This window comes from Erinaceus europaeus, chromosome 15 (assembly GCF_950295315.1).
Source record: "Erinaceus europaeus chromosome 15, mEriEur2.1, whole genome shotgun sequence".
In the NCBI taxonomy this organism is placed as follows: Eukaryota; Metazoa; Chordata; class Mammalia; order Eulipotyphla; family Erinaceidae; genus Erinaceus; species Erinaceus europaeus.
Window position 1 is genome coordinate 94769342 of NC_080176.1, and position 26989 is coordinate 94796330.

Here is a 26989-nt window from a genome sequence, read left to right on the forward strand (position 1 = left end):
GGTGCCAGGAGTCAAACTTTCTACTTCACAAATGTAAAACAAGACTGTACTATGGGTGAGGGAGACAGCATAATGGTTATGCCAACAGACTCCCATGCCTGAGGCTCCCAAGTCCCAGGTTCAATCCCTCTACAACCTTCAGCCAGAGCTGAACAGTACAGACACTGTACCACTAATATACTTTCCTGGTATGTGCACTAAATATTATGAAGTAATTCTAAAAGTAACTGCATGATCCCTAAATAAATATAAAGCTATTTATGCTCATAGAATGGAAAAAAAAAGTGTTAACAGTACATTCATATCATCTGCAGATTCAAAGTGATTCTTGTTATTCCTACAGTTTCCTGATTAAAAAATATATAAGAAATCTAAACATCCACAGTAAATTTCAAGGAACTATAAATAGGCAAAAACTGTCTTGCAAAACAAAATAAAATATGATATGTTCACTTCCGAATAGAGAATATTAGCTACTGAAACATGTGATCCAAGTATGCGCAGAAATCAGTGGAAATACTAAAACAGGCAAGCCTACCCACAGCCAATGGGTTAGGTAAGGAGAGCAACATGCAGACAATGTTTACATCACCTTGCAAATGACATGCGACTAGCAAAATACAGAGAAGTGAAACTGGAGACTTAACAAGTCTCTGATTAACTCAGAAGGAGTTAAATGCGGACTGGCTGGAGAGCTTACTTGGGTAGTGAGTTTGCTCTGTCATGGACACAACTCAGATTCAATCCCAATCTGAGCACAGAGGGAAGCTTCAGCATTATGTCTTTCAATTTCTGTCTGTCTCTATGCCCCCAAAAAGTCATCCTGACACAACCTAATCAACGCAACGATTGCCACCTCAACATGCTTCAGCTCAGACTGTGTGCAGAGACTTCAGGTGTGGAATGACAACCCTTCAGCTTCATTACTCGGGTGAGACCTTTCTTTTCATAGTATTCTCTAATTCTATGCCAGGTGGATCACTTCCTAACAAAGTCCCAAAACCTAGATATACACCAGGTTCCAGGAGATAAGAGCATATGTTCACAGGTATCCATAAACTAGGGCAAAATATATACCTGAAAGCAGAAGTACACTAGAGTTTGCAGTGAGTATCTCCCTAACACTTCCTCTCCACTATTTCAACCTTTGGGTCCATGATTGCTCAACAATTTGTTTGGCTTTGTATGTTAACTCTCTTTTCAGCCACCAGGTTCCAGATGTCATCAGGATGCTGGCCAGTCTTCCCTGGACTGAAGACCCCACCAATGTGTCCTGGAGCTCCGCTTCCCCAGAGACCCACACTACTAGGGAAAGAGAGAGGCAGACTGGGAGTATGGACCGACCAGTCAATGCCCATGTTCAGCGGGGAAGCAATTACAGAAGCCAGACCTTCCACCTTCTGCAACCCACAATGACCCTGGATCCATGCTCCCAGAGGGATAGAGAATGGGAAAGCTATCAGGGGAGGGGGTGGGATATGGAGATTAGGTGGTGGGAATTGTGTGGAGCTCTACCCCTCTTATCCTATGGTTTTGTTAATTTATCCTTTCTTAAATAAAAAATAAATTAAAAAAAAACTATACAGTTCCCTAACAACCAAAATTGTTGTGCACTAAAAGACACTATTTTAAATCAAAGATATCAGAGCAGAAGTAAATGCTTCACAATGTGTGTCTGAAACTCTTGTGGGAAAACTAGATCAAGGCTTTTCATAAATTGTGAACTAGAAGAAACCACAAGAAACCAAATTAAGACAGAATAGTGAAGGGACTGTATTTATACAGACTTCAAAAATTCCCCGACATTTTAACATTTATGGGAAATTAAGATTTCTATAGAGTAAAAGAACATGAATCTACTTCAAAGATTAAGTTAGATTGAAAAGAACACAGGAATTCTCTATGCAAGAATAAATTAAATAATTTCTTTTCTAAACACATCCTTCCCCACCCCCCAATTCATCAGGCCTCTCTTTTCTGGTCAGCTAGTCAGGATGCACCGCAGTCAAGGACTTTCCAGGTGTCCAGGGAACCTTGTATTTATTTCCTGGCCTGACAGCACTGTGGGAGAAAGTGAGGCCTCCTGTGGGGAACTGGTGACCACACTGCTGGGCAGAGAATGAGCCGGTGTGGCTGGGGAGGAGGCGGACAGGCAGGTTTGCAGACAGCAGGGCCTGGGCTGTCGTGCAGCTGTGGGACCCTGGCAACAGGACACCCCAAGCCTCCATGTGGTCCAGAGGGCACCCTCTGACTTGGGTGGGGCTCCAGCCTCTGCACTCAGGGAGCGTGGGAGGATACTCCAGAGGCAATGGCCACACAGCCCAGGGGCTGAGATGGCACTGCCCTCTCACGCTGGAAATAGCTTCCTGAACTTTCCATAGGCAGAGTTGGTTATGATGACCTTGACATCAGCCACGGCGGCCTCAGGATGGACGTCCACTTCCTGCACTGTGGCCTCCGTGTGTAGCCAACTGTGGGGGTGGAGGTGCCTTTATTGGGGTGTGAGGGTCCCCGTGTGCTCACAGAACTACCTACTGGCTCTCACCCCGTTTGGGGGGGGGTCACAACCCTGACTGTGGGAAAACAAGTGAGGAGACCTGTCAGGTGAGAGCACGAACGTGCCAGACAGGTGCTCCCAGGCTCCGCCACTCACCACTCCCACCCTTCCCACCTGTGCCAAGGAGCTCCCCCCAGCCTCCCTCTGGCCTCACACCTGAGCTGCGGCCCCTGCAGCTGGACTCTGAGGGTGAGCACACGCCTCCCTGTCGCAGTCAGCACAGCGTCTTCCAGCCGGGCCTTTAAGTCCTCCAGCCCATGTTCCAGGAGCGCCGACACAGCCACGGCACGAGGGTCCACTGGACAGTACCTAGAAGGGCCACGGACCCGTGCAGCCTAGGTGTGCCTGCCTGGGGGCTGTGACTCCAGGAACCCAGGGACAGACCCAGCCCCACAACAGGCCAACAGACCACAGGCATGAGAGGAGCTCCAGTGCCCCTCCCTGCATCAAGACACCCCGGAATCAGGAAGAAAATAGCTATTGCTACAGGGGCAGTCCACAGGATCCCCCAGATGCAGGCAGGTGAGACAGAAGAGGCTCTGTGGGGGCTCCTGTGTGGGCAGGCTGGGGTCCCCAGGGGCATAATGCAGATGAGCTCCTACTGTGTGTGGAGGGCTCCTGTGAGGATGGGCTGGGGTCCCCAGGGGCATGAGGCAGATGAGCTCCTACTGTGTGTGTGGGGCTCCTGTGTGGGCAGGCTGGGGTCCCCAGGGGCATAAGGCAGATGAGCTCCTACTGTGTGGGGGGGGGGCTCCTGTGTGGGCAGGCTGAGGTCCCCAGGGGCAGGTAGATGAGACAGATGAGCCCCTACTGTGTGTGGGGGGCTCCATGTGGACGGGCTGGGGTCCCCAGGGGCATAAGGCAGATGAGCCCCTACTGTGGGGGGCGGGGCTCCTGTGTGGGCGGGCTGGGGTCCCCAGGGGCAGGTAGATCAGACAGATGAGCTCCTACTGTGTGTGGGGGGCTCCATGTAGTCGGGCTGGGGTCCCCAGGGGCAGGTAGATCAGACAGATGAGCCCCTACTGTGTGGGGGGGCTCCATGTAGAAGGGCTGGCGTCCCCAGGGGCAGGTAGATCAGACAGATGAGCTCCTACTGTGTGGGGGGGCTCCATGTGAACGGTCTGGGGTCCCCAGAGGCAGGTAGATCAGACAGATGAGCTCCTACTGTGTGTGGGGGGCTCCATGTGGACGGGATGGGGTTCCCAGGGGCATAATGCAGATGAGCCCCTACTGTGTGTGGGGGGGCTCCATGTGGATGGGCTGGGGTCCCCAGAGGCAGGTAGATCAGACAGATGAGCCCCCACTGTGTGTAGAGGGCTACATGTAGTCGGACTGGGGTCCCCAAAGGCAGGTAGATCAGACAGATGAGCCCCTACTGTGTGAGGGGGGGCTCCATGTGGATGGACTGGGGTCCCCAGGGGCATAATGCAGATGAGCCCCTACTGTGTGTGCGGGAGCTCCTGTGTGGGCGGGCTGGGGTCCCCAGGGGCAGATAAATCAGACAGATGAGCTCCTACTGTGTGTGGAGGGGGCTCCATGTGGACGGGCTGGGGTCCCCAGGGGCAGGTAGATCATACAGATGAGCTCCTACTGTGGGGGGGGGCTCCTGTGTGGGCGGGCTGGGGTCCCCGAGGCAGGTAGATCAGACAGATGAGCCCCTACTGTGTGGGGGGGGCTCCAGTGTGGGTGGGCTGAGGTCCCCAGGGGCAGGTAGATCAGACAGATGAGCCCCTACTGTGTGTGTGGGGGGCTACATGTGGATGGGCTGGGGTCCCCAGGGGCTTAATGCAGATGAGCCCCTACTGTGTGGGGGGGCTCCATGTGGACGGGCTGGGGTCCCCAGGGGCAGGTAGATCAGATGAGCTCCTACTGTGTGTGGGGGGGCTCCTGTGTGTTGCTGGGGTCCCCAGGGGCAGGTAGATTAGACAGATGAGCCCCTACTATGTGTGGGGGGGCTCCATGTAGTCGGGCTGGGGTCCCCAGAGGCAGGTAGATCAGACAGATGAGCCCCTACTGTGTGTGTGGGGGGGGCTCCATGTGGACGGGCTGGGGTCCCCAGAAGCAGGTAGAACAGACAGATGAGCTCCTACTGTGTGTGGGGGGGGCTCCATGTGGACGGGCTGGGGTCCCCAGGGGCATAAGGCAGATGAGCTCCTACTGTGTGGGGGGGGGCTCCAGTGTGGACGGGCTGGGGTACCCAGGGGCATAAGGCAGATGAGCTCCTACTGTGTGTGGGGGGGCACCATGTGGATGGGCTGGGGTCCCCAGGGGCAGGTAGATCAGACAGATGAGCTCCTACTGTGTGGGGGGGGCTCCTGTGTGGATGGGCTGGGCTCCCCAGGGGCATAAGACAGATGAGCTCCTACTGTGTGTGTGCGGGGCTCCTGTGTGGGCGGGCTGGGGTCCCCAGGGGCATAAGGCAGATGAGCTCCTACTGTGTGTGGGGGGCTCCTGTGTGGACAGGCTAGGGTTCCCAGGGGCAGGTAGATCTGACAGATGAGCCCCTACTGTGTGTGGAGGGCTCCATGTAGTCGGGCTGGGGTCCCCAGAGGCAGATAGATCAGACAGATGAGCTCCTACTGTGTGTGTGTGGGGGGGGCTCCATGTGGACAGGCTGGCGTCCCCAGGGGCATAAGGCAGATGAGCTCCTACTGTGTGTGGGAGGCTCCTGTGTGGACGGGCTGGGGTCCCCAGGGGCATAATGCAGATGAGCCCCTACTGTGTGTGGGGGGGCACCATGTGGATGGGCTGGGGTTCCCAGGGGCAGGTAGATCAGACAGATGAGCTCCTACTGTGTGTGGGGGGGGCTCCTGTGTGGTTGGGCTGGGGTCCCCAGGGGCATAAGGCAGATGAGCTCCTACTGTGTGTGTGCAGGGCTCCTGTGTGGGCGGGCTGGGGTCCCCAGGGGCATAAGGCAGATGAGCTCCTACTGTGTGTGGGGGGGCTCCATGTGGACGGGCTGGGGTTCCCAGGGGCATAAGGCAGATGAGCTCCTACTGTGTGTGGGGGGCTCCTATGTGGGCGGGCTGGGGTCCCCAGGAGCATAAGGCAGATGAGCTCCTACTGTGTGGGGGGGGGGGCTCCTGTGTGGACAGGCTGGGGTTCCCAGGGGCAGGTAGATCAGACAGATGAGCCCCTACTGTGTGGGGGGGGGCTCCATGTGGACGGGCTGGGGTCCCCGGGGCAGATAGATCTCACAGATGAGCCCCTACTGTGTGTGTGGGGGGCTCCATGTAGTCGGGCTGGGGTCCCCAGGAGCAGGTAGATCAGACAGATGAGCTCCTACTGTGTGTGGGGGGCTCCATGTGGATGGGCTGGGGTCCCCAGGGGCAGGTAGATCAGACAGATGAGCCCCTACTGTGTGTAGGGGGCTCCTGTGTGGGCCGGCTGGGGTCCCCAGGGGCATAAGGCAGATGAGCTCCTACTGTGTGTGGGGGGCTCCTATGTGGACAGGCTGGGGTTCCCAGGGGCAGGTAGATCAGACAGATGAGCCCCTACTGTGTGTGGGGGGCTCCATGTGGACGGGCTGGGGTCCCCGGGGCAGATAGATCTGACATGAGCCCCTACTGTGTGGGGGGGGCTCCATGTAGTCTGGCTGGGGTCCCCAGGGGCAGGTAGATCAGACAGATGAGCTCCTACTGTGTGGGGGGGCTCCATGTGGATGGGCTGGGGTCCCCAGGGGCAGGTAGATCAGACAGTTGAGCCCCTACTGTGTGTGGGGGGCTCCATGTAGTCAGGCTGGGGTTCCCAGGGGCATAAGGCAGATGAGCTCCTACTGTGTGTGGGAGGCTCCATGTGGACGGGCTGGGGTCCCCAGGGGCATAATGCAGATGAGCTCCTACTGTGTGGGGGGGGGCACCATGTGGATGGGCTGGGGTCCCTAGGGGCAGGTAGATCAGACAGATGAACTCCTACTGTGGGGGGGGGGGCTCCTATGTGGGCGGGCTGGTGTCCCCAGGGGCAGGTAGATCAGACAGATGAGCCCCTACTGTGTGTGGGTACTCCATGTTGACGGGCTGGGGTCCCCAGGGGCCTAAGACAGATGAGCCCCCACTGTGTGTGGGGGGGCTCCATGTGGACGGGCTGGGGTCCCCAGGGGCACAAGACAGATAAGCTCCTACTGTGTGGGGGGGGCTCCTGTGAGGATGGGCTGGGGTCCCCAGGGGCATAAGACAGATGAGCCCCCACTGTGTGTGGGGGGGCTCCATGTGGATGGGCTGGGGTCCCCATGGGTATAATACAGATAAGCTCCTACTGTGTGTGGGGGGGCTCCTGTGTGGACGGGCTGGGGTCCCCATGGGTATAAGACAGATAAGCTCCTACTATGTGTGGGGGGGCTCCATGTGGACGGGCTGGGGTCCCCAGGGGCATAAGTCAGATAAGCTCCTACTGTGTGTGGGGGGCTCCTGTGAGGATGGGCTGGGGTCCCCAGGGGCAGGTAGATCAGACAGATGAGCTCCTACTGTGTGTGGGGGGCTCCTGTGTGGATGGGCTGGGTTCCCCAGGGGCATAAGGCAGATGAGCTCCTACTGTGTGTGGGGGGCTCCTGTGAGGATGGGCTGGGGTCCCCAGGGGCATAAGACAGATGAGCTCCTACTGTGTGTGGGGGGCTCCATGTGGACGGGCTGGGGTCCCCAGGGGCAGGTAGATCAGACAGATGAGCCCCTACTCTGTCTGTGGGAGGGCTCCTGTGAGGATGGGCTGGGTTCCCCAGGGGCATAAGGCAGATGAGCTCCTACTGTGTGTGGGGGGCTCCTGTGAGGATGGGCTGGGGTCCCCAGGGGCATAAGACAGATGAGCTCCTACTGTGTGTGGGGGGCTCCATGTGGACGGGCTGGGGTCCCCAGGGGCAGGTAGATCAGACAGATGAGCCCCTACTGTGTCTGTGGGAGGGCTCCTGTGAGGATGGGCTGGGGTCCCCAGGGGCATAAGACAGATGAGCTCCTACTGTGTGTGGGGGGGCTCCATGTGGACGGGCTGGGGTCCCCAGGGGCAGGTAGATCAGACAGATGAGCTCCATTAGGGCAATGTTGAGGCCCCAGGCACCGGGAGCACTGCAGTGGTGAGTCACACCGGCTCGCTCACTTGAGTGCCCTGGCGGCACTCACCCCGGCACCAGGTCCACCTTGTTGTGCACCTCCAGCACAGAGGCGAGGAGCGGGCTGGGCAGACACAGGTCACACAGGGTGGACAGCACGCTGGCCTTCTGCAGCTCCGTATCAGGGTGGCTGACGTCCCTCACGTGCACGATGACATCCTGAGAGCAGGTGGGACGTGAGACACCGCAGCAGGCTCCCCTTTCCACCCCTGGGCCAGTGCAGGAGGCAGATGAGGTGAGGACCTCAGCCCCTCCCCACATCCAAGTGAGGGGACAGCTGGGTTCCCACAGCATCCCTGAGGGAGGGGACTGCTGGGTCCCCACAGCATCCCTGAGGGAGGGGACAGCTGGGTTCCCCATCAGCATCCCTGAGGGAGGGGAGAGCTGGGTCCCCACAGCATCCCTGAGGGAGGGGACAGCTGGGTCCCCACAGCATCCCTGAGGGAGGGGACAGCTGGGTCCCCACAGCATCCCTGAGGGAGGGGACAGCTGGGTCCCCACAGCATCCCTGAGGGAGGGGACAGCTGGGTCCCCACAGCATCCCTGAGGGAGGGGACAGCTGGGTCCCCACAGCATCCCTGAGGGAGGGGACAGCTGGGTCCCCACAGCATCCCTGAGGGAGGGGACAGCTGGGTCCCCACAGCATCCCTGAGGGAGGGGACAGCTGGGTCCCCACAGCATCCCTGAGGGAGGGGACAGCTGGGTCCCCACAGCAACCCTGAGGGAGGGTGGGGCTGGGTCCCACCCCCAAGCCATGGCAGGAAGCGGATGAAATGTGGACCTCAGTCCCCAGAGTCACACGTACTGACTGGGCTACATCCTGTAGGGTGGCAGAGAAGGACTGGATAAGGCTGTGGGGCAGCTGGGACAGGAAGCCGATGGTGTCCATGTAGAGAACCATCAAGCGGGAGGGCAGCACCCCCGCATGTGCTGTCACGTCCAGTGTTGCAAACAGCTGGTCCCGGGGCCGCAGTGCAGAGTCACCTGTCAGAGCCCTGACCAGCGTGGTTTTCCCTGGAAGAGCACGGGGGGGGGGGGGGGGGGGGGACACACAATGCAGGACAGGCCTCACATGGGGACATGCAGGACAGACCCTCTCAGGACACCATCCCCTCACACAGGGAAGCCATGCCCTCTCCAGACATCATCCCCTCACACAGGAAAGCCATCCCCTCTCAGGACACCATCCCCTCACACACAGGGAAGCCATAGCCTCTCTGGACATCATCCCCTCACACAGGGAAGCCATCCCCTCTCAGGACACCATCCCCTCACACAGGGAAGCCATCCCCTGTCAGGACACCATCCCCTCACACAGGGAAGTCATCCCCTCTCAGGACACCATCCCCTCACACAGGGAAGCCATCCCCTCAGGACACCATCCTGTCACATGAGTGTCCATCCCTCTCAGGACACCATCCCCTCACACAGTGTCCATCCCCTCAGAACACCATCCTGTCACATGGTTGTCCATCCCCTCTCAGGACACCATCCCCTCACACGGTGTTCATCCCCTCTCAGGACATCATCTTCTCACATGGGTGTCCATCCCCTCTCAGGACAGCATCCCGTCACATGGGTGTCCATCCCCTCCCGGGACACCATCCCCTCACACACAGGTGTCCATCTCCTCCTGTGACACCATCCCCTCACATGGGTGTCCATCCCCTCTCAGGACAGCATCCCGTCACATGGGTGTCCATCCCCTCTCAGGACACCATCCCGTTACACGGGTGTCCATCCCCTCCCGGGACACCATCCCCTCACACACAGGTGTCCATCCCCTCTCAGGACACCATCCCCTCACACACAGGTATCCATCCCCTCTCAGGACACCATCCCCTCACATGGGTGTCCATACCCTCTCAGGACACCATCCCATCACACGGGTGTCCATCCCCTCCCAGGACACCATCCCCTCACACGGTGTTCATCCCCTCTCAGGACATCATCCTCTCACATGGGTGTCCATCCCCTCAGGACACCATCCCGTCACACGGGTGTCCATCCCCTCCTGGGACACCATCCCCTCACACACAGGTGTCCATCCCCTCTCGGAACACCATCCCCTCACATGGGTATCCATCCCCTCTCAGGACACCATCCTGTCACACGGGTGTCCATCCCCTCCCGGGACACCATCCCCTCAAACACAGGTGTCCATCCCCTCCTGGGACACCATCCCCTCACATGGGTGTCCATCCCGAGACACCATCCCCTCACACGGGTGTCCATCCCCTCCCGAGACACCATCCCGTCACACGGGTGTCTATCCCCTCCCGGGACACCATCCCCTCACACACAGGTGTCCATCCCCTCCCGGGACACCATCCCCTCACATGGGTGTCCATCCCCTCCTGGGACAGCATCCCCTCACACGGGTGTCCATCCCCTCCCGAGACACCATCCCCTCACACGGGTGTCCATCCCCTCCCGAGACACCATCCCCTCACACGGGTGTCTATCCCCTCCCGAGACACCATCCCCTCACATGGGTGTCCATCCCCTCCCGGGACACCATCCCCTCTCACACAGGTGTCCATCCCCTCTCAGGACACCATCCCCTCACACACAGGTGTCCATCTCCTCTCAGGACACCATCCTGTCACACGGGTGTCCATCCCCTCCCGGGACACCATCCCCTCAAACACAGGTGTCTATCCCCTCTCGGGACACCATCTCCTCACACACAGGAGTCCATCCCCTCCCGGGACAACACCCCTCACTCCGGTCTGCCTTCACTCTGTGTCAGACCTAGTACTGGGGGCTCTCCTGAACCAGCACTGGGGTGGGGCCACCCATGTCCCACTCACCACTGTTAGTGTAGCCCACCAAGGAGACCACTGGGAACTCCCTCCGCTGCCGCTCGCGCCCCAGGAGCTGCCTCTTCCTACGCAGTCTCTCCAGGGCCTTCTGGATCTTCCCCTCCTTCTCCCTCAGGAGCCGCTGCTGCAGCTGCAGGAAGGACTCCCCTGCAGACCCGGAGGTCAGCCACTATGGGCACAGCCTGGGGTCCCGGCCGCCCAGACACCCCCAGACAGCCCCTGCAGATTTCAGCTGCGGGCTCTTCCAGGGCAGGCAGCCTCTCCTCCGGACACTGCCTGAGGTCCTCTGGCCCCTCTACTGTGGTGAGAGGCCCAAGATGAATCTTCCCAGGAAACCCCAAGATACCCAGTGCAAGTGAGTGTTGCCTCAAGACTTGCCTACCCATAGAAGACCCCCACCCCACGATTTCACTCACGTGGAATCTAGAAAACTCATGCACATGAACTTGCGGGAGGGAGGAGGAGAGAAGGGCAAGCAAAGTGTCTCTGAGCCTTGTGAGAATTCTGGTGGTTCCCTGGGAGGTGGAGGGTGGGGACAGGACTCTGAGCTATGGAACTAGACCCTGTTATCCTGTAATCTTCTAACTCACCATAATCACACACCAAATAAATAACAGTTTTAGGGGGTCGGGCGGTAGTGCACATGGCGCAAAGCGCAAGGACCGGTGTAAGGATCCCGGTTCAAGCCCCCGGCTCCCCACCTGCAGGGGAGTCGCTTCCCAGGCGGTGAAGCAGGTCTGCAGGTGTCTGTCTTTCTCTCCCCCTCTCTGTCTTCCCTTCCTCTCTCCATTTCTCTCTGTCCTATCCAACAACAACGACATCAATAACAATAACTACAACAAGGCTACAACAAAAAGGGAAAAAATATCCTCCAGGAGCAGTGGATTTGTGGTGCAGGTACCGAGCCCCAGAAATAATCATGGAGGCAAAAAAATAAAATAATTGTTTTAAAATGTAGGCAGGGGCCAGGTGGTGGTGCACCTGGTTGAGAGCACACACGTTACAGTCCTCAACGACCCAGGTCTGAGCCCCCGGTCCCCACCTGCAGGTGGAAAGCTTTGCAAGTGGTGAAGCAGGGCTGCAGGCATCTGTCTGGCTCTTTCCCTCTCTGTCTTCCCCTTCCTCTCAACTTCTGGCTGTCTCTATCCAATAAATAAATAAAGATAATAAAAAAAAATTAATTAAAATGTAGGGATATTGGTGGGACAACTCCCCACATGTAAATAGTAGCATTCAGGCCTACCCTTACAGGATCATAGGCAGCAAGGACAGCCCACGGCAACAGATCAAGACTATAGAAACTGCAAGCCTGTGGTCTGGGTGGTGGCCCAGTGATAAGGCTTTGGACTCTCAAGCATGAGGTCCTGAGTTTGATCCCCGGCAGCACATGTGCCAGAGTGATGTCTGGTTCTCTCTCTCTCCATCTATCTTTCTCATTAATAAATAAAGTCTTAAAAAAAAAAAAGAAAAGAAAAGCTCCCCACCTGCAGGGGAGTCAGGCGGTGAAGCAGGTCTGCAGGTGTCTGTCTTTCTCTCCCCCTCTCTGTCTTCCCCTCCTCTCTCCATTTCTCTCTGTCCTATCCAGCAAGGATGGCATCAACAATAGCTACAACAATAAAAAAAGAAAAGAAACTGCAAGCCAATGGGGGAGTCGGGCGGTGGTGCAGCGGATTAAGCGCAGGTGGCGCAAAGCACAAGGACCGGTGTAAGGATCCCAGTTCGAGCCCCGGCTCCCCACCTGCAGGGGAGTCGCTTCACAGGCGGTGAAGCAGGTCTGCAGGTGTCTGTCTTTCTCTCCCTCTCTCTGTCTTCCCCTCCTCTCTCCATTTCTCTGTCCTATCCAACGACGACGACATCAGTAACAGCAATAACTACAGCAATAAGGCAACAAAAGGAAATAAATAAATATTAAAAAAAAGAAAGAAACTGCAAGCCCAAAGTATAAAAGGGCACATGTGCCTTGAAGAGCTTCTGAACTCTCTCCAGAGAACAAAGGAGACATTCAAGATGCCTGTGTGGGAAGGGTGAGTGTGTCACTATCTCCCGCCAAAGCCCAGTCTGCTCGCAAACAGGAAGACTGCTCGCTGAGACGGACTCTGAGCGCACAGCTCAGCAGCAGTGGCGCTGGAGACCTCGCTGCATGAAGAGGAGGAAGCCCGTTTAGATGGTCTCGTAGGTGGAAAGCCTCAGCTGCCTCGAGACTCTTAAGAGGATCCCTGGCCACAGGAGTCCTCCTGGCAGTAGTGGGCTAGTCTCCAGTCTGCGGACACGCTTTCTGCCTCTCTGCCTAGAACAGTCCTCACAGTGACCTCCAGGGGCCTCTTGCCTGTGGCAATCCCTGTCATTTCTGAATTCAATACCCACTTGACTAAGATGCCTGCCAAAACGTCTGACTTGGATGGTAATGGGTGCCAGATCCCACACAGCCAGAATTCTAATGAATACGGTAACTGAATACAGCAACTGGATTGAAGTAAAAAGTCACAGACTAGGGGCACAAAAGCACAAGGTTAAGAGTGTGAACATGCGAGTCGGGCGGTAGCGCAGCGGGTTAAGCGCAGGTGGCGCAAAGCACAAGGACCGGCTTAAGGATCCCGGTTTGAGCCCCCAGCTCTCCACCCGCAGCTCTCCTCCTCTCTGTTTTCCCCTCCTCTCTCCATTTCTCTCTGTCCTATCCAACAACGACGACATCAACAACAATAATAACTACAACAAGGGCAACAAAAAGGAAAATAAATATTAAAATAATATTTATTTATTTTTTGTTGACCTTGTTTTATTCTTGTAGTTATTATTGTTATTGATGCTGTCATTGTTGGACAGGACAGAGAGAAACGGAGAGAGGAGGGGGAGAGAAAGACAGACACCTGCAGACCTGCTTCACCACCTGTGAAGCGATTCCCCTGCAGGTGGGGAGCCAGGGGCTCGAACCGGGATCCTTAAGCCGGTCCTTGCGCTTTGCGCCATGTGACGTGCGCTTAACCCGCCATGCTACCGCTGGACACCCTAAATATTTTTTTAAAAAGCAAGTCTTTAGAAATAAAAGAGTGTGGACATATAAGAGCACCTGAGGAGCCGGGCAGTGGCGACCCAGTCAAGCACACACAGTACAATGAGCAAGGACCAGCACAAGGATCCAGGTTCACGTCCCGCTCCCTACCTGCAGGAAGGAAGCTTTACAAGCAATGAAGCAGGTCTGCAAGTGTCTCTCATTCTCTCTCCTTCTCTCCCTCCCCCTCCCCTCTCAATTTCTGTCTGTCCTATCAAAATAAAAGAAAACCAAAAAAAACAGCTACCTGTTTACAAGACAGGATGAGGGACCTCCTTAAGGCTCACTGAAAAGAAGAAAGAAGAAAGAAGAAAGAAGAAAGAAGACAGAAGAAAGAAGAGGAAGAAGACAAGTCTACCCCAAGTCCAGGAAGGAGCCACAGAGAAGTCCTGTGGACAAGAGGCAGGGAGGGGAAGGGAGGGGAGGGGAGGGATTCCCTAGAGCCCCCCAAAGCTGGGAGTGGCAGAAAGGGCACTCAACTAGCGCCTGCAGAAGGAAAGGACATAAACAGAGTGAACTCAGCAGTGGTCCCTAAAAGACATGTGCCTGTCCTATTCAGAAGTCTGGGAAGGGAGGCTGCTGTGGAAACAGTCTCTGCAGAGGCAAACCAGGGAGGGTCTGGGACAAACTCTTCCTGGAGTGCGGGGCCTACACAGACACAGACACACAGCAGAAACCCTGTGGGGACAGGGCCACCTGCCCAGGGACGCCTAGAGCCTCCCAGGCCACAAGGGGCAGAAAGGGAGGCCCCCCCCCAGACCCTGGAGAGGAAGCGTGGACAGGCCTCCCCGAATGACTGACTTCTGGGCTCCAGAAGGGGGGGATGCTTCTTGGGGCTTAAGGTTGCTGGTTTGGGGTCCTATGTCACAGCCACCCCAAGAGACTCCTTTCATTTCTAATTTGAATGAATATAACCCTGACCAGACTCCCTGTGCAGCCCTGACCAGGGAGACCCTTGGGGGACATCTGTCCGGACGCACCCACAGACAGAAGAGATGGTCACACCCACCTGACCCCATGATGCAGCGAGAGCTGCCCCCTCGTCCACCCAGGCGGGAAACATCACTTCTCAGGTTGGACCTGGTGGACAGGGGCGGCTCAGAGCCTGGGACAGACCCAGTCCAGGGAGAGCTGGAGGGGGGCAGTATCCCGCCCCCAACCCCCACCCCCACCTCCAAGGGGAGAGAACACTGGGGCCAGGCCCCGGGGGGAATCTATGGGCAGGGCCCCGGGCCCTGCAAGGACAGAGGAGCAGCCCCAGGCCCTGTGGGCACCTCAGCAGCGGCAGCTCAGCCAGTGCCACCTGCAGCCGGGCTTCCCGGGTACGGGCATTACAGCGGAAGATGTGCAGCACCAGTGTGAATCGGTCCAGCACCTGCACGCCCCAGGTGGCTTCCAGCTCTTTCTAGAAGACAAGGGAGGAGTGTCTGCCTTGGGTGCTTTGGGAGGACGCCCACACCGCCCCATCGCACGCCCACCCCACCGTGGCCTGCGGCCGGTGCCCGCGGCGGAGTACCTGGGTGGGCGTGGCCAGCCTCTCCACGTTCAGGAAGACAGCTGTGGCCCCCATGCAGCCTCTGATCTTCGCTGGGGGAGGAACGGTGACAAGGCCAGGTCAGTGCCACAGGCCGGGGTGTGCTCACTGGTGACCCACGATCTGAGCTCATGCTGAGGTCACACCAACGCGGAGGGGTGTGGAAGGCCCAGGCCACCCGTCCTGTGCGTGTGTCACGAGCCCACAGGCCTGTGGGGGCCTTGCTCCCGTCAGGACTCGCAATAGGGAGGGAGGGCGTCTTGCAACGCACTGGCTCTGAAGCGGCATGCACTCGGCTGTGTGTGGGAGCAACCGTTTGGTTCGCAAGAAATAGTTAGCTGGCTAGATTCCACAGGCCTTCCACAGGGAGTGGGGCTGGCTTTCCCATCCCAAGGCCATAAAGATTAGAGCGTTCCCGTCTCAAACAGGCCACTCTGGGTGCAGACTGGCCATCCGATCGCAGAGCTGCGCACAAAAAAGAAGGGAGTGAACAGCTCAGAGTTATCAGATAGCCCAGCAGTTATCAGCCTTTGTGGTGGAGGAGGCAGCACACCAAAAGTAGCCACGGAAACAGAGACCGTTCACTCACGCCTGTAAATTCACTCCATTTGGGGTGGCTGGTGGGAAGCTCACCTGTGGAGAGGGGACACAGCGGCCAGCAGGACTCACAGCCCGGACTCCCTCAGCAAAGAAACACCGGTAACTGTAATGCTGTGATTCAATTTGCTGCTTCCTATTCCTGTGAGCTATTGTGTTTCAACACCACACACACACACCTCACTACAGCTGTTGTGTGTCATCTCCTGCACCCACGTGGGAGAACCCCAAGGCTTTCATTCTGTCCCGAGCCCAAGGGTGTTTGTTGTCTAGGGGTGGACGGCAGGGGTCCGGGGGTGGGGGCTGCACACAGGGCACTGACACTCCCTGCTCTCCATTCCGGTTCCCACACAGGTGAGGCATCCAATCCAAGTTCCTAGGAGTGGCTCATCAGAAAAGCAGGCTGAGCCCTCAGTCCGTGTCTCTGAGGTGGACAGGGAGGAGGGGACAGGACACCCACCAGTCAGCTGCTCCAAGGCGCCTTTGCCGAAGATGAGCTTCTTGCCAGGCGTCCTTACAGGCACCACCGCTGTCTCCACGACGGACCAGCCATCCAGAGTGCGCACCAGGGCCTCGGCCTCCGCCACCTGCCATTCAGCTTTGGGAACAGACGAGCTGCGTGAGCGGAGCCCGCTTCACGGCTGCAGGGCCCAGGGGTGGGTCTGTCCGGGATGTGGGCCTGGGGAGGGCGGTCTGTCCGGTGGGCCTTCTGAAGGTCTGTCCTGGCCTTAGGGCTCGGTGGGGTTTCCAGTAAAAGTGGGAGGCCACGGGTACTGGGCGGGGGCGCACCTGGTCACGCGCGCACACACTGCAGCGCGCAAGGACCGGGGTTCTAGGCCCTGGTCCCCACCTCCAGGGGGAAGCTTTACGGCTGGCGAAGTACGGCTGCAGGGGCCCTCTGTCTCTCTCCCTCTCTGTGCCCCTCCCCTCTCAATTTCTGTCTCTATCAAATAGTACGTGGGAGGAGACACCTTTGCGGAGTGAGGTACACAAGACGGGGCGTTCCCAGACAGCAAGGATTCGAACATCCACTGATGGCTGCGGCTCTGATCCAAGGGACCCAGTTTGGGGAGCCCAGGCCTAAAGGGACCGGCCCTGGAGCCACGCCCACCAGAGGCCACGCCCACCTCCGGGCGGGCCCCACTCAGCCTATAGCATGAAACCTAGTTACCCCGCCCCACTTAGTCTCCGCCTATGGGACCTAGCCCCGCCTCTCACTCGGCCTATAGGATGAAGCCCTGTTACCCCGCCCCACTTAGTCTCCGCCTATGGGACCTAGCCCCGCCTCTCACTCGGCCTATAGGATGAAGCCCTGTTACCCCGCCCCACTTAGTCTCCGCCTATGGACTATAGCCCCGCCTCTCACTCGGCCTATAGGAGTCCTAGGGTCTTCCAGCCCTCCCGGAGATCACCTCGGGCCGGCGGCTGCTTTGTTGGTCCGCGCTGGAAGTCCGGGTGAACCAGGAACACGCGATGCGCCCCTGAGGGTAGCAGAGGGTCCTTTCTCAGCAGCTCCTGCTCTTCCAGCGCCTCTTCCTCTCCCTCCCGGTCTTGTCGGCCGTCGCCATGTCCTCCCGGGCCCCCTAAACCCCTACGGCCTAAGGTGGCGAGCACGCGTCCGAGGCGGGATGTCAGGGGTGCTGCGGCCCTGGGAACCAGAGGACCGTGAAGCTGCGGGAAAAGCCAGAGGCCCCGGCGGACGGCGGCCCGCAGGGGCCACATTGCGCCTGCGCCGGTGCGGCGTGCGCGGCGCAGACTCCTCCTGGGCCGTGCAGCGTCACGTGCTCTCCGCTTCTGGCGCCACATCCTCATTGGCCGCGTGGCGTCACGTGCCCATGGGGCGGGGCCCGGGGTATCTGCACCGCCCTGGCTCTGCCCCTCTCGGGGCTCGGCACCGCCCGGGGTATCGGCACCGTCCTGGCTCTGCACCGCCCGGGGTATCTGCACCGCTCGGCACCGCCCTGGCTCGGCACCGCCAGGGGTATCGGCATCGTCCTGGCTCGGCACCGCCCGGGTATCGGCACCGTCCTGGCTCTGCCCCGCTCGGGGCTCGGCACCGCCCTGGCTCCGGCGCTGCGCTGCTCTGGCGGGTCGCGGCCCTGCCCCCCACCCCGACTGAGCCCCAGCCTCCCGCACCGCAGCCGCATTTCCACGCTCGCCGGGGCTCAGCTCTGAGGGGCCCATCTCTGGAGGGAGGTCCGGGTGCCGGCCCTGCCGTGCGGGGAGGGAGCAAGGTGTGGGGGCAGCTCAGCTCAGCTGTTCCCTGGGGGGAGCCTCAAAGTGCGGGGCAGGGTGGACACGCACACCCTGGGGTCCCTCCCTCTGGACCTTCTGAATGGAAGGCTGTTGGTAAGCTCCAGGAGAGCCGGACTCAGCCAGCCCTGTGGGGACTGAGCCCCTTCCTGCTGGAAAGCAGCCGCAGAGGAGGGCGAGACACCCTTCCGGCCAAGCGTCTCGGGCCCGCTTGATTCGCTCTCCCGGCCTCACTGCGGGTCTCTCTTCTGAGACTCGGTATCACGCGTGTGCGCTGTCAACACCGCCTTTTCCAGAGGGGAGAGAGACTACAGAACCCGCGCTCCCCCACCCCGGGCCGGGGGCACCGGCGTGGTTCTGCTGTGAAGCCGGGCCGGTACCCGACCCAGTGGCTCGGGCTGAGCTCGCTTGCTCCTGGCCCTGAGCTCCAGGTCCTTCCCTGAGCCCAGCTGCCACGCCGCCTTCTGGCCTCCGCTCCCACTCGGCTGCTGTCTGGTGCACAGGACCCTGACCGCACTCGCAACTCTTCCTTCCTGGCTCTCCTGCCCCCTGGCCGCGAGGATCCATCCCTTCCCCACAGCCTGTCCTAGGCCCCCTGCCACCACTCTCAGGCCCTTACCGCCAGGTGCCCCCCCCAGACCCTCACCCAGCTCGGTGCCAACACTCAGCACCTGGCCCACTCACCGCTTCCAGCTTCCTAACCTGCCCCAGCCACTGATGGCCTCTCCCTGCTGCGGACTGCCGCCTCCCATCCTGCGGCCTCTGCACACTGGCCTCACTCCCGCCCCAGGCCCAGCTGATGCATCTGGGGTGCCCTTCCCTAACCCCTGCGTCCACTCAACTCCCTTTCCCAGTGCCTGTTCCTTTTGCCACCCACTCCTGCCCTCCCCAGGCCCTCCATGCCTCACCCCTCCTCGCCAACAACACGGTCCCCTACCTCCCTCTCCCCCTTCAGCCCACCCCGTTTCCATTGCCCTGGTTCATCCTCTTCCAAGATTATCTTCACACACTGGCCCCACCTAGCCTGCAGCTCCTAGGTCCTGAATGCAGAGCTCTGGGGCCCCAGCCCCAGCTCCTCAGCCGTGGCTTGTCTCCTGGCTCTGTCCCCTAGTCTGCAGCAGCCCAGACTGGCTTAAAGTCCAGCTTCAGCTCCCTCCCCAGCACCTTCTCCTAATATCCCGGTCATGACTATTGGCCACTGGTTTATAGTCCCTTGTGACTGATTCCATGCTGCCATGTCCACCCCCCAACTCCGGAAAGACTCAGTGGCCGTCCTTTCCTGGCTGTCTCACCCCCTGGCTTAGTTAGGTTGCTAAGTTCCCATCCCTGGAAAGCGCGCCCTTCTTCCTTCACACTTCCACCCCCCTACCCCTCTTGGGCCCCAGGACCCTGGTCTTAGTCTGGCAGCTCCAGGTCTCCCAGCCTGCAGTCCATGGCCTCAACCCCAAAGCCCAGAGGCCCAGCCCTCAGACCACTGGGCTTCTGCCAACAGAGCACAAAGTCCTTGGGGCCTCAACTTGCAGAGCCCTGTGACCAATTTCATGGCTTCCCTGCTGGGGTTGGGGACAGTCTGCTGGGAACCCATAGAGTCCCATTGTGCAATCACCAGTTCTTGCCACAGTGTGTATTTCCTTGATCCTCTCCTGGGCCTCTGCCCCTCAACTCCTACACCTTCCCTGGCCCCACCTCTGGCCTTGTTACCTGAAAAGGACCCTGGACTGTGGTGCTGGACCCACAGCTCCGCCATGAACCTGAAAAGGACCCTGGTCTGTGGTGCTGGACCCACAACTCCTGCCATGACACTCCTGTCCCTTCCCTAGTTCTAGCCAGACTGTTGTGGCTTAGGGGGTGGGGTGAGGCCACAGCCTGATGGCACAATGCTGATGTTCACTGTCCCTGATCTTCTTGAACAAACACCACACTTACATGTGTTTAACTTTTTGATGTTTTGATGGCTCATCAACTTTGCAAAATGTTTGAGACTGATCATTGATTTTTTAATGGACTTTCCTCTCATTTGGTCTTTAGACATAGATCTTCAAGTGTTATAATAAATGCCTTGAATTTGGGCAGCCCAGGAGGTGGTGCAGTGGAAAAAATCTTTCAAGTATGAAGCACCAAATCTGGTCCCTGGCACATGTGCCAGAAAGATGCTCTAATTCTCCTCTTTCATAAAAAATAACTAAATTTTATGTATATGTGTGTACACACTATTTGTGCATTAGTGTATATATATATGTGTGTGTGTACACATTATTTGTGCATTAGTATATATATATGTGTGTGTGTGTACACACTATTTGGGCATTAGTATATATATGTGTGTGTCTGTACACATTATTTGTGCATTAGTATATATGTGTGTGTGTACACACTATTTGTGCATTAGTATATATATGTGTGTGTGTACACACTATTTGTGCATTAGTATATATATGTGTGTGTGTGTACACACTATTTGTGCATTAGTGTATATATATGTGTGTGTGTGCACACTATTTGTGCATTAGTATATATATGTGTGTGTGTGTACACACTATTTGTGCATTAGTGTATATATATGTGTGTGTGTGTGCACACTATTTGTGCATTAGTATATATATGTGTGTGTACACACTATTTGTGCATTAGTATATATAGTGTGTGTACACACTATTTGTGCATTAGTATATATATATGTGTGTGTACACAATATTTGTGCATTAGTATATATGTGTGTGTGTGTACACACTATTTGTGCATTAGTATATATAGTGTGTGTACACACTGTGCATTAGTATATATGTGTGTACACACTATTTGTGCATTAGTATATATATGTGTGTGTACACAATATTTGTGCATTAGTATATATATGTGTATGTGTACACACTATTTGTGCATTAGTATATATGTATGTGTGTACACACTATTTGTGCATTAGTATATATGTGTGTGTGTGCACACTGCATTAGTATGTGTGTGTGTACACACTATTTGTGCATTAGTATATATATATGTGTGTGTACACACTATTTGTGCATTAGTATATATGTGTGTGTACACACACTGTGCATTAGTATATATGTGTGTGTGTACACACTATTTGTGCATTAGTATATATGTGTGTGTACACACACTGTGCATTAGTATATATGTGTGTGTGTACACACTATTTGTGCATTAGTATATATATGTGTGTGTACACACTATTTGTGCATTAGTATATATGTGTGTGTACACACTATTTGTGCATTAGTATATATGTGTGTGTACACACACTATTTGTGCATTAGTATATATGTGCATGTGTACACACTATTTGTGCATTAGTATATATGTGTGTGTGTACACACTATTTGTGCATTAGTATATATGTGTGTGTACACACTGTGCATTAGTATATATATGTGTGTGTACACACTATTTGTGCATTAGTATATATGTGTGTGTACACACACTATTTGTGCATTAGTATATATGTGCGTGTGTACACACTATTTGTGCATTAATATATATATGTGTGTGTACACACTGTGCATTAGTATATATATGTGTGTGTACACACTATTTGTGCATTAGTATATATGTGTGTGTACACACTGTGCATTAGTATATATGTGTGTGTACACACTATTTGTGCATTAGTGTATATATATATGTGTGTGTGTATACACACTGCATTAGTATATATGTGTGTGTACACACTATTTGTGCATTAGTGTATATATATATGTGTGTACACACTATTTGTGCATTAGTGTATATATATGTGTGTGTACACACTATTTGTGCATTAGTATATATATGTGTGTGTACACACTATTTGTGCATTAGTATATATATGTGTGTGTGTACACACTGTGCATTAGTATATATATGTGTGTGTGTGTACACACTATTTGTGCATTAGTATATATATGTGTGTGTGTACACACTATTTGTGCATTAGTATATATATGTGTGTGTGTGTACACACTATTTGTGCATTAGTATATATGTGTGTGTGTACACACTTTGTGCATTAGTATATATATGTGTGTGTACACACTATTTGTGCATTAGTATATATATGTGTGTGTGTACACACTATTTGTGCATTAGTATATATGTGTGTGTACACACTTTGTGCATTAGTATATATATGTGTGTGTACACACTATTTGTGCATTAGTATATATATGTGTGTGTACACACTATTTGTGCATTAGTATATATATGTGTGTGTGTACACACTATTTGTGCATTAGTATATATATGTGTGTGTGTACACACTATTTGTGCATTAGTATATATATGTGTGTGTACACACTGTGCATTAGTATATATATGTGTGTGTGTACACACTATTTGTGCATTAGTATATATATGTGTGTGTACACACTATTTGTGCATTAGTATATATGTGCATGTGTACACACTATTTGTGCATTAGTATAGATATATGTGTGTGTACACACTATTTGTGCATTAGTATATATATTAGTAGCATTCAGGTAGTGACTACTAGTGCAAGCAACTGTAAATTTGCTTGGATCAAAATAGAATGTCAACAATCATTCGACCCTCTGCTTCCACTCGGCATCACCAATATGGTCATCTATGTTCAAGTCCTTTTAAAAACAGTTAACAAATTACATTCTTCTTTTTTCCCTCTAGGATTATTGCTTGGGCTCAGTGCAGGCACTACGAATCCACTGCTCCTGGAGGCCATTTTTTCCCATTTTTATTGCACAGGACAGAGAAATTGAGAGGGATGGGGAAGATAGAGAAAGGGGGAGAAAGATAGACACATCTGCAGACCTGCTTCACCCTTGTGAGGCAACACTCCTGCAGGTGGAGTGCCAGGGGTTCAAACTGGGATCCTTGTGTGGGTCCCTGCACTTCATACTATCTGCGCTTGCAAGGACTGGCATGAGAATCCCGGTTCGAGCCCCCAGCTCCCCACCTGCAGGGGAGTCACTTCACAGGTGGTGAAGCAGGTCTGCAGGTGTCTATCTTTCTCTCCCCCTCTCTGTCTTCCCCTCCTCTCTCCATTTCTCTCTGTCCTATCCAATAACGACGACATCAGTAACAACAATGATAATAACTACAACAATAAAGAAAAAAAACAAGGGCAACAAAAATGGAATAAATAAATATATTTTTAAAATCTTTATTTAACTAAAAAATGGTGGAATACCGCAGGTGACAATGAAGGGTATCCCACTCCTTATGATGGAATCCACACTCTCAATCATGAGAGAGCTGCCGCATTCCTAAACACATCACTGGGGTCTGTTCTTTCTCTTCCTCGTGACCTGCAGCAGCACTGACGCTGTGTGCGTCCTCAGATCCCACCAAGCAGCCCAGAGCGTCCACGGTGCCAACCCCTCTTCACAGAGCCGCCTGCATTATCCTCATGCTGGTGAGCTGTTTTGTTTTCTTTTACTGGGTCAATGTCCTTCTTGTTGTTTATATACATTTTAGTGATAAAAGAACATCTGGGGACTTTTAACAGCATTGTTTCTTCATCTTATCTAACTTTATGTCCATTCATACTAGTTAAAAATGAAAACAGGACCAGGTAGTATTGCCACAGGTTAAGCACCCACAGTACTAAGCAAGGATGTATCCGATAACAGTGAACAATGGCCTCCAGGAGCAGTGGATTCATAGTAGTGCCAGCACAGAGACCCAGCAATAACCCTGGAGGCAAAACAAACAAAAAAGAAATCAGCCAGATACTCCGGGAAAGAAAATAGAGAAATTGTTCCCACTTTGACTGTATTTTTGGTGCTCATTTTCAAAATCAAAGATTCCACTGTGAAGTTCCCACCCCTTGTTATGTCTATAGCAAGTTTCCCCTATGAGACTTCTCTTTTGGACAGTGAGACCTGGCTTCTTTTTTTTTCATACTTTTAAAAAAATATTTATTTATTTTCCCTTTTGTTGCCCTTGTTGTATTGTTGTAGTTATTATTGTTCTTGATGTCGTTGATGTTGGATAGGACAGAGAGAAATGGAGAGAGGAGGGGAAGACAGAGGGGGAGAGAAAGACAGACACCTGCAGACGCGCTTCACCGCCTGTGAAGTGACTCCCCTGCAGGTGGGGTGGGGGGGCTCATCCAGGATCCCCACGCCGGTCCTTGCGCTTTGCGCCACGTGTGCTTAACCCGCTGCACTACCGCCCGACTCGAGACCTGGCTTCTTAAAGGCATGCCTGTATTAGCTATATTTACAAAGTTCACTTCTCTCTGTCAACAAGCAAACCCAGCTGTGTCTGGCCAGCGCCCCACACTGGTTTGCTTGAATTGCAAGACACCTAGAGACCAGCAAAGTGAGGACTGTGTGGTGTCAGCTGGTGCTCAGCAGTGAGTCTTGGCATGGGTGCCTGCTTTGTTTCTTTAATATTATTATTTACTTATTACTTATTATCAAGAAAGAAAGAAAGAGAAACTGAGCGAGGAGGGGAGAGAGACAGAGAGATACCTGCAGCCCCACTTCCACCACTCGTGAAGCTTTCTCCCTACAGGTGGGGACCAGGGGCTTGAACCCAGATTCTTGTGCACTGTACTGTGTACACTTCACTGGGTGTGCCACTGCCCGGCCCCAGGCTTTGTTCTGGGAGTCCCAGATATGGACCCACAGTGAGAGGCCTTTGTCCAGATTCACAGCAGCTCCAGCACTTGTCACCTACCTCTCAACCTGCCCTTTCCCACCTCATCTCTCCTTCTCTACCCCCTTCCCACCTACCCCCTCCCCACCTCCCTCTCCTGGATCAGGGTGGTGCCCATTTACCCACTCAGGGGCCTGCGTCCTCCCAGCTGGTCACCCCTTGGGCCCCCCACCCTAAGCCATCTGCTGTGCCCGCACTCCTTTGCCATGAACATCAGAAGGAACCTGCCAGAAACAGCAGGCCAGACGTCAGGGCCCTTTAGGGTCTGCTCCAGGTGGGCCGGAGGCCAAGAGCCATGGCTACCACTCCAGGTGACTGTGGGGGTCTGCCCAGGGCCAACCTGACCCACTTTTCTTTTTCTTTTTGCTTTCAGGGTTATTGCTGGGGCTCGCTACGAATCCACTGCTCCTGGAGACTACTTTTCCCATTTTGTTACCCTTGTTGTTGTGCTTGTTGTAGTTGTTATTGTTGTTATTGATGTCATCATTGTTGGATAGGACAGAGAAATGGAGAGAGGAGGGGAATACAGAGGGGGAGAGAAAGACAGACACCTGCAGACCTGCTTCACCGCCTGCAAAGCGACTCCCCTGCAGGTGGGGAGCCGGGGGCTCAAACCGGGATCCTTATACCGGTCCTTGCGCTTTGCACCACCTGCACTTAACCCGCTGTGCTACCGCCCGACTCCCCCAGACCGCTTTTCTGTGTAGCTCTTCCCAGGTGGGCATGTTCTGGGGCACTCCTCTCCAACTGAACTTCTAGAACTGTGCTGTGGAGGTGTGAGTGCCGTGTGGATGCTGTGCTGGATCTGGAGGCAGAGCTGCTGCCTGGTGCTGCTGCCACCTCTGTGGGTCAGGCCACAGCCCCCTGCCGGCTTCTCCCGTCCTCTGTGTGTGCTGAGATGTGTCCTCCCAGCACACGCATGCCTGCCACTAAGCAAACAGTGGATCCACAGCTCCCACAGGCTAAAGGAATCTCTGTGCGCTTCTCCACGCAAAGGCCTGGGTCTCGGCCCCAGCCGCAGGAGTCTTCTGCTCAGCGTGTGCCCACCTGCCAGCACGGCTCAGCTCAGCCCCCACAGGCCAATGCACGTGTCCTCCAGGCTCTCCCCAGGCCCAGCCAAAGGCCAAAGGCCCTGCTGTGGGTCTGCTGCTGCCCTCCCTCTGCCCTCCTGCAGTGCTGCTCCTGCAAGCCCCGACAGCACAGGCACAGGGGACGGTTTTCCAGGGACCTGCTGTTGTCCTTGTGTCCACACATCCCACACCCAGAACAACCTCGGGACCTCCACCTCAGAGGAGGAAACTGAGGCATCGGCCCTAAGTGAGGAGTGCAGTGCAGCGAGCATCTGGAGGGGGATCCAGCACAAATGTCTACCCTGGTGGGTCTCCTGCAGGAAAGATCTGCTCTGCACCAGCCCCTCTTCCAGATCACACAGCTGGGTCCCTCCCTGTCAGACTCCGGCTCACCTGAAAAGCAGTCTGGCCGCTCCAAACCAGCTGAGCCCAGGGAATCCGATGACAAAGGAGAGAACAGCTGCTGAGGGAAGAAAGAGAAAGGACAGGTGGGCAGCGGCCAGAGGAAGGTGTGGTCTGCAGGCTGGGCGCAGGGTTGCTGGTGTGGAGCCCCTGTGCTCCGGACAGACCCTGTGTCCAAGGCCCCATGAGCCGAGGGGACAGCACAGCCTGGAGAGAGTATGAGAGGGAGAGGGGACCACAGGTCTGCCCCCCCCCCCCCCCGGCGTCCTTTGCAGGGGGCTTCCTGAGCCTGGGCTGGAGTGACACCGGCCGCCTGGTGTGCCCAGCAGGCGTGGGTGAGGAATTTGGCCAGATTCTTGTGTTCAGGCCTGTGAGACCCCTCTGGCCGGCTGAGGGTTGGCCCCAGAGCTTGCTGGCATGAATGCAGCGTGAGTCTCCCTGCAGCGCAGCGGGAGCAGGGACACAACTGCCAGCCTGGGTGCTGCGGCCCTACCCACCCCCTCTGCTGACTGTGCTGGGGCGGGAGGAGTGAGCCCACAGAAGATGGCGCGCAGAGGGCCAGGACCCCCTCAGGAATGGGGGCCTGGGGGCCTGCGCTGCTGCTGTTTACCCGTTGGCACTGCCGCACTCAGGCCAGTGTTGGGGGCTGCCCCCTTACCCCTGGGGGCTCTGCCCTGGCTAGGTAGTTCTGAGCTCTGGCTCCCCCAGTCTTGGCACGGCGGGCAGCGAGGTCAGCCTCAGCCAGCCACTTCCTGGGGGTTCTTCCCACGCCTGCGGGCACCTGGGGGCGGTAAGGGGGGAGTTTCCACTGTTTCATGAACTTGGAGACCCTGGGGTGTGCGGCGCACTGGGCGGGGTTCCAGGAAGCTGAGGAGGGCAGGAGTTGCAGAGGGGCGTGAGGGCGGGTCCTTGGGCTCAGGGGCGGGTCCTTAGGGTCAGGTGCGGGTCCTTGGGGCTCAGGGGCGGGT

The 26989-nt window shown here is 55.5% G+C and overlaps 1 protein-coding gene across 1 annotated transcript; it reads right to left on the bottom strand.

The window, feature by feature from the left end:
- Window positions 1-1749: 1749 nt before the first annotated feature.
- Window positions 1750-17717, bottom strand: GTPBP6 (GTP binding protein 6 (putative)). Its single transcript, XM_060174050.1, has 10 exons — window positions 17073-17717; window positions 16121-16258; window positions 15046-15116; window positions 14804-14934; window positions 14539-14609; window positions 10469-10627; window positions 8461-8669; window positions 7666-7814; window positions 2714-2866; window positions 1750-2471 (listed from the first exon to the last, which is right to left on the bottom strand). Exons 1-10 carry the CDS (start codon window positions 17470-17472, stop codon window positions 2348-2350), a joined length of 1605 nt encoding a protein of 534 aa, XP_060030033.1. The 5' UTR covers window positions 17473-17717; the 3' UTR covers window positions 1750-2347.
- Window positions 17718-26989: the final 9272 nt, after the last annotated feature.

Excerpts from the sequence above, each read along its gene's own strand:
- GTPBP6 (XM_060174050.1), bottom strand. The coding sequence starts at position 17,472 with ATGAGGATGTGGCGCCAGAAGCGGAGAGCACGTGACGCTGCACGGCCC. Across the intron at positions 14,610-14,803 it reads GCTGAGCTGCCGCTGCTGAG|GTCCAACCTGAGAAGTGATG; the intron begins GTGCCCACAGGG and ends CCTGTCCACCAG. Across the intron at positions 7,815-8,460 it reads TACAGGATGTAGCCCAGTCA|GATGTCATCGTGCACGTGAG; the intron begins GTACGTGTGACT and ends ACCTGCTCTCAG.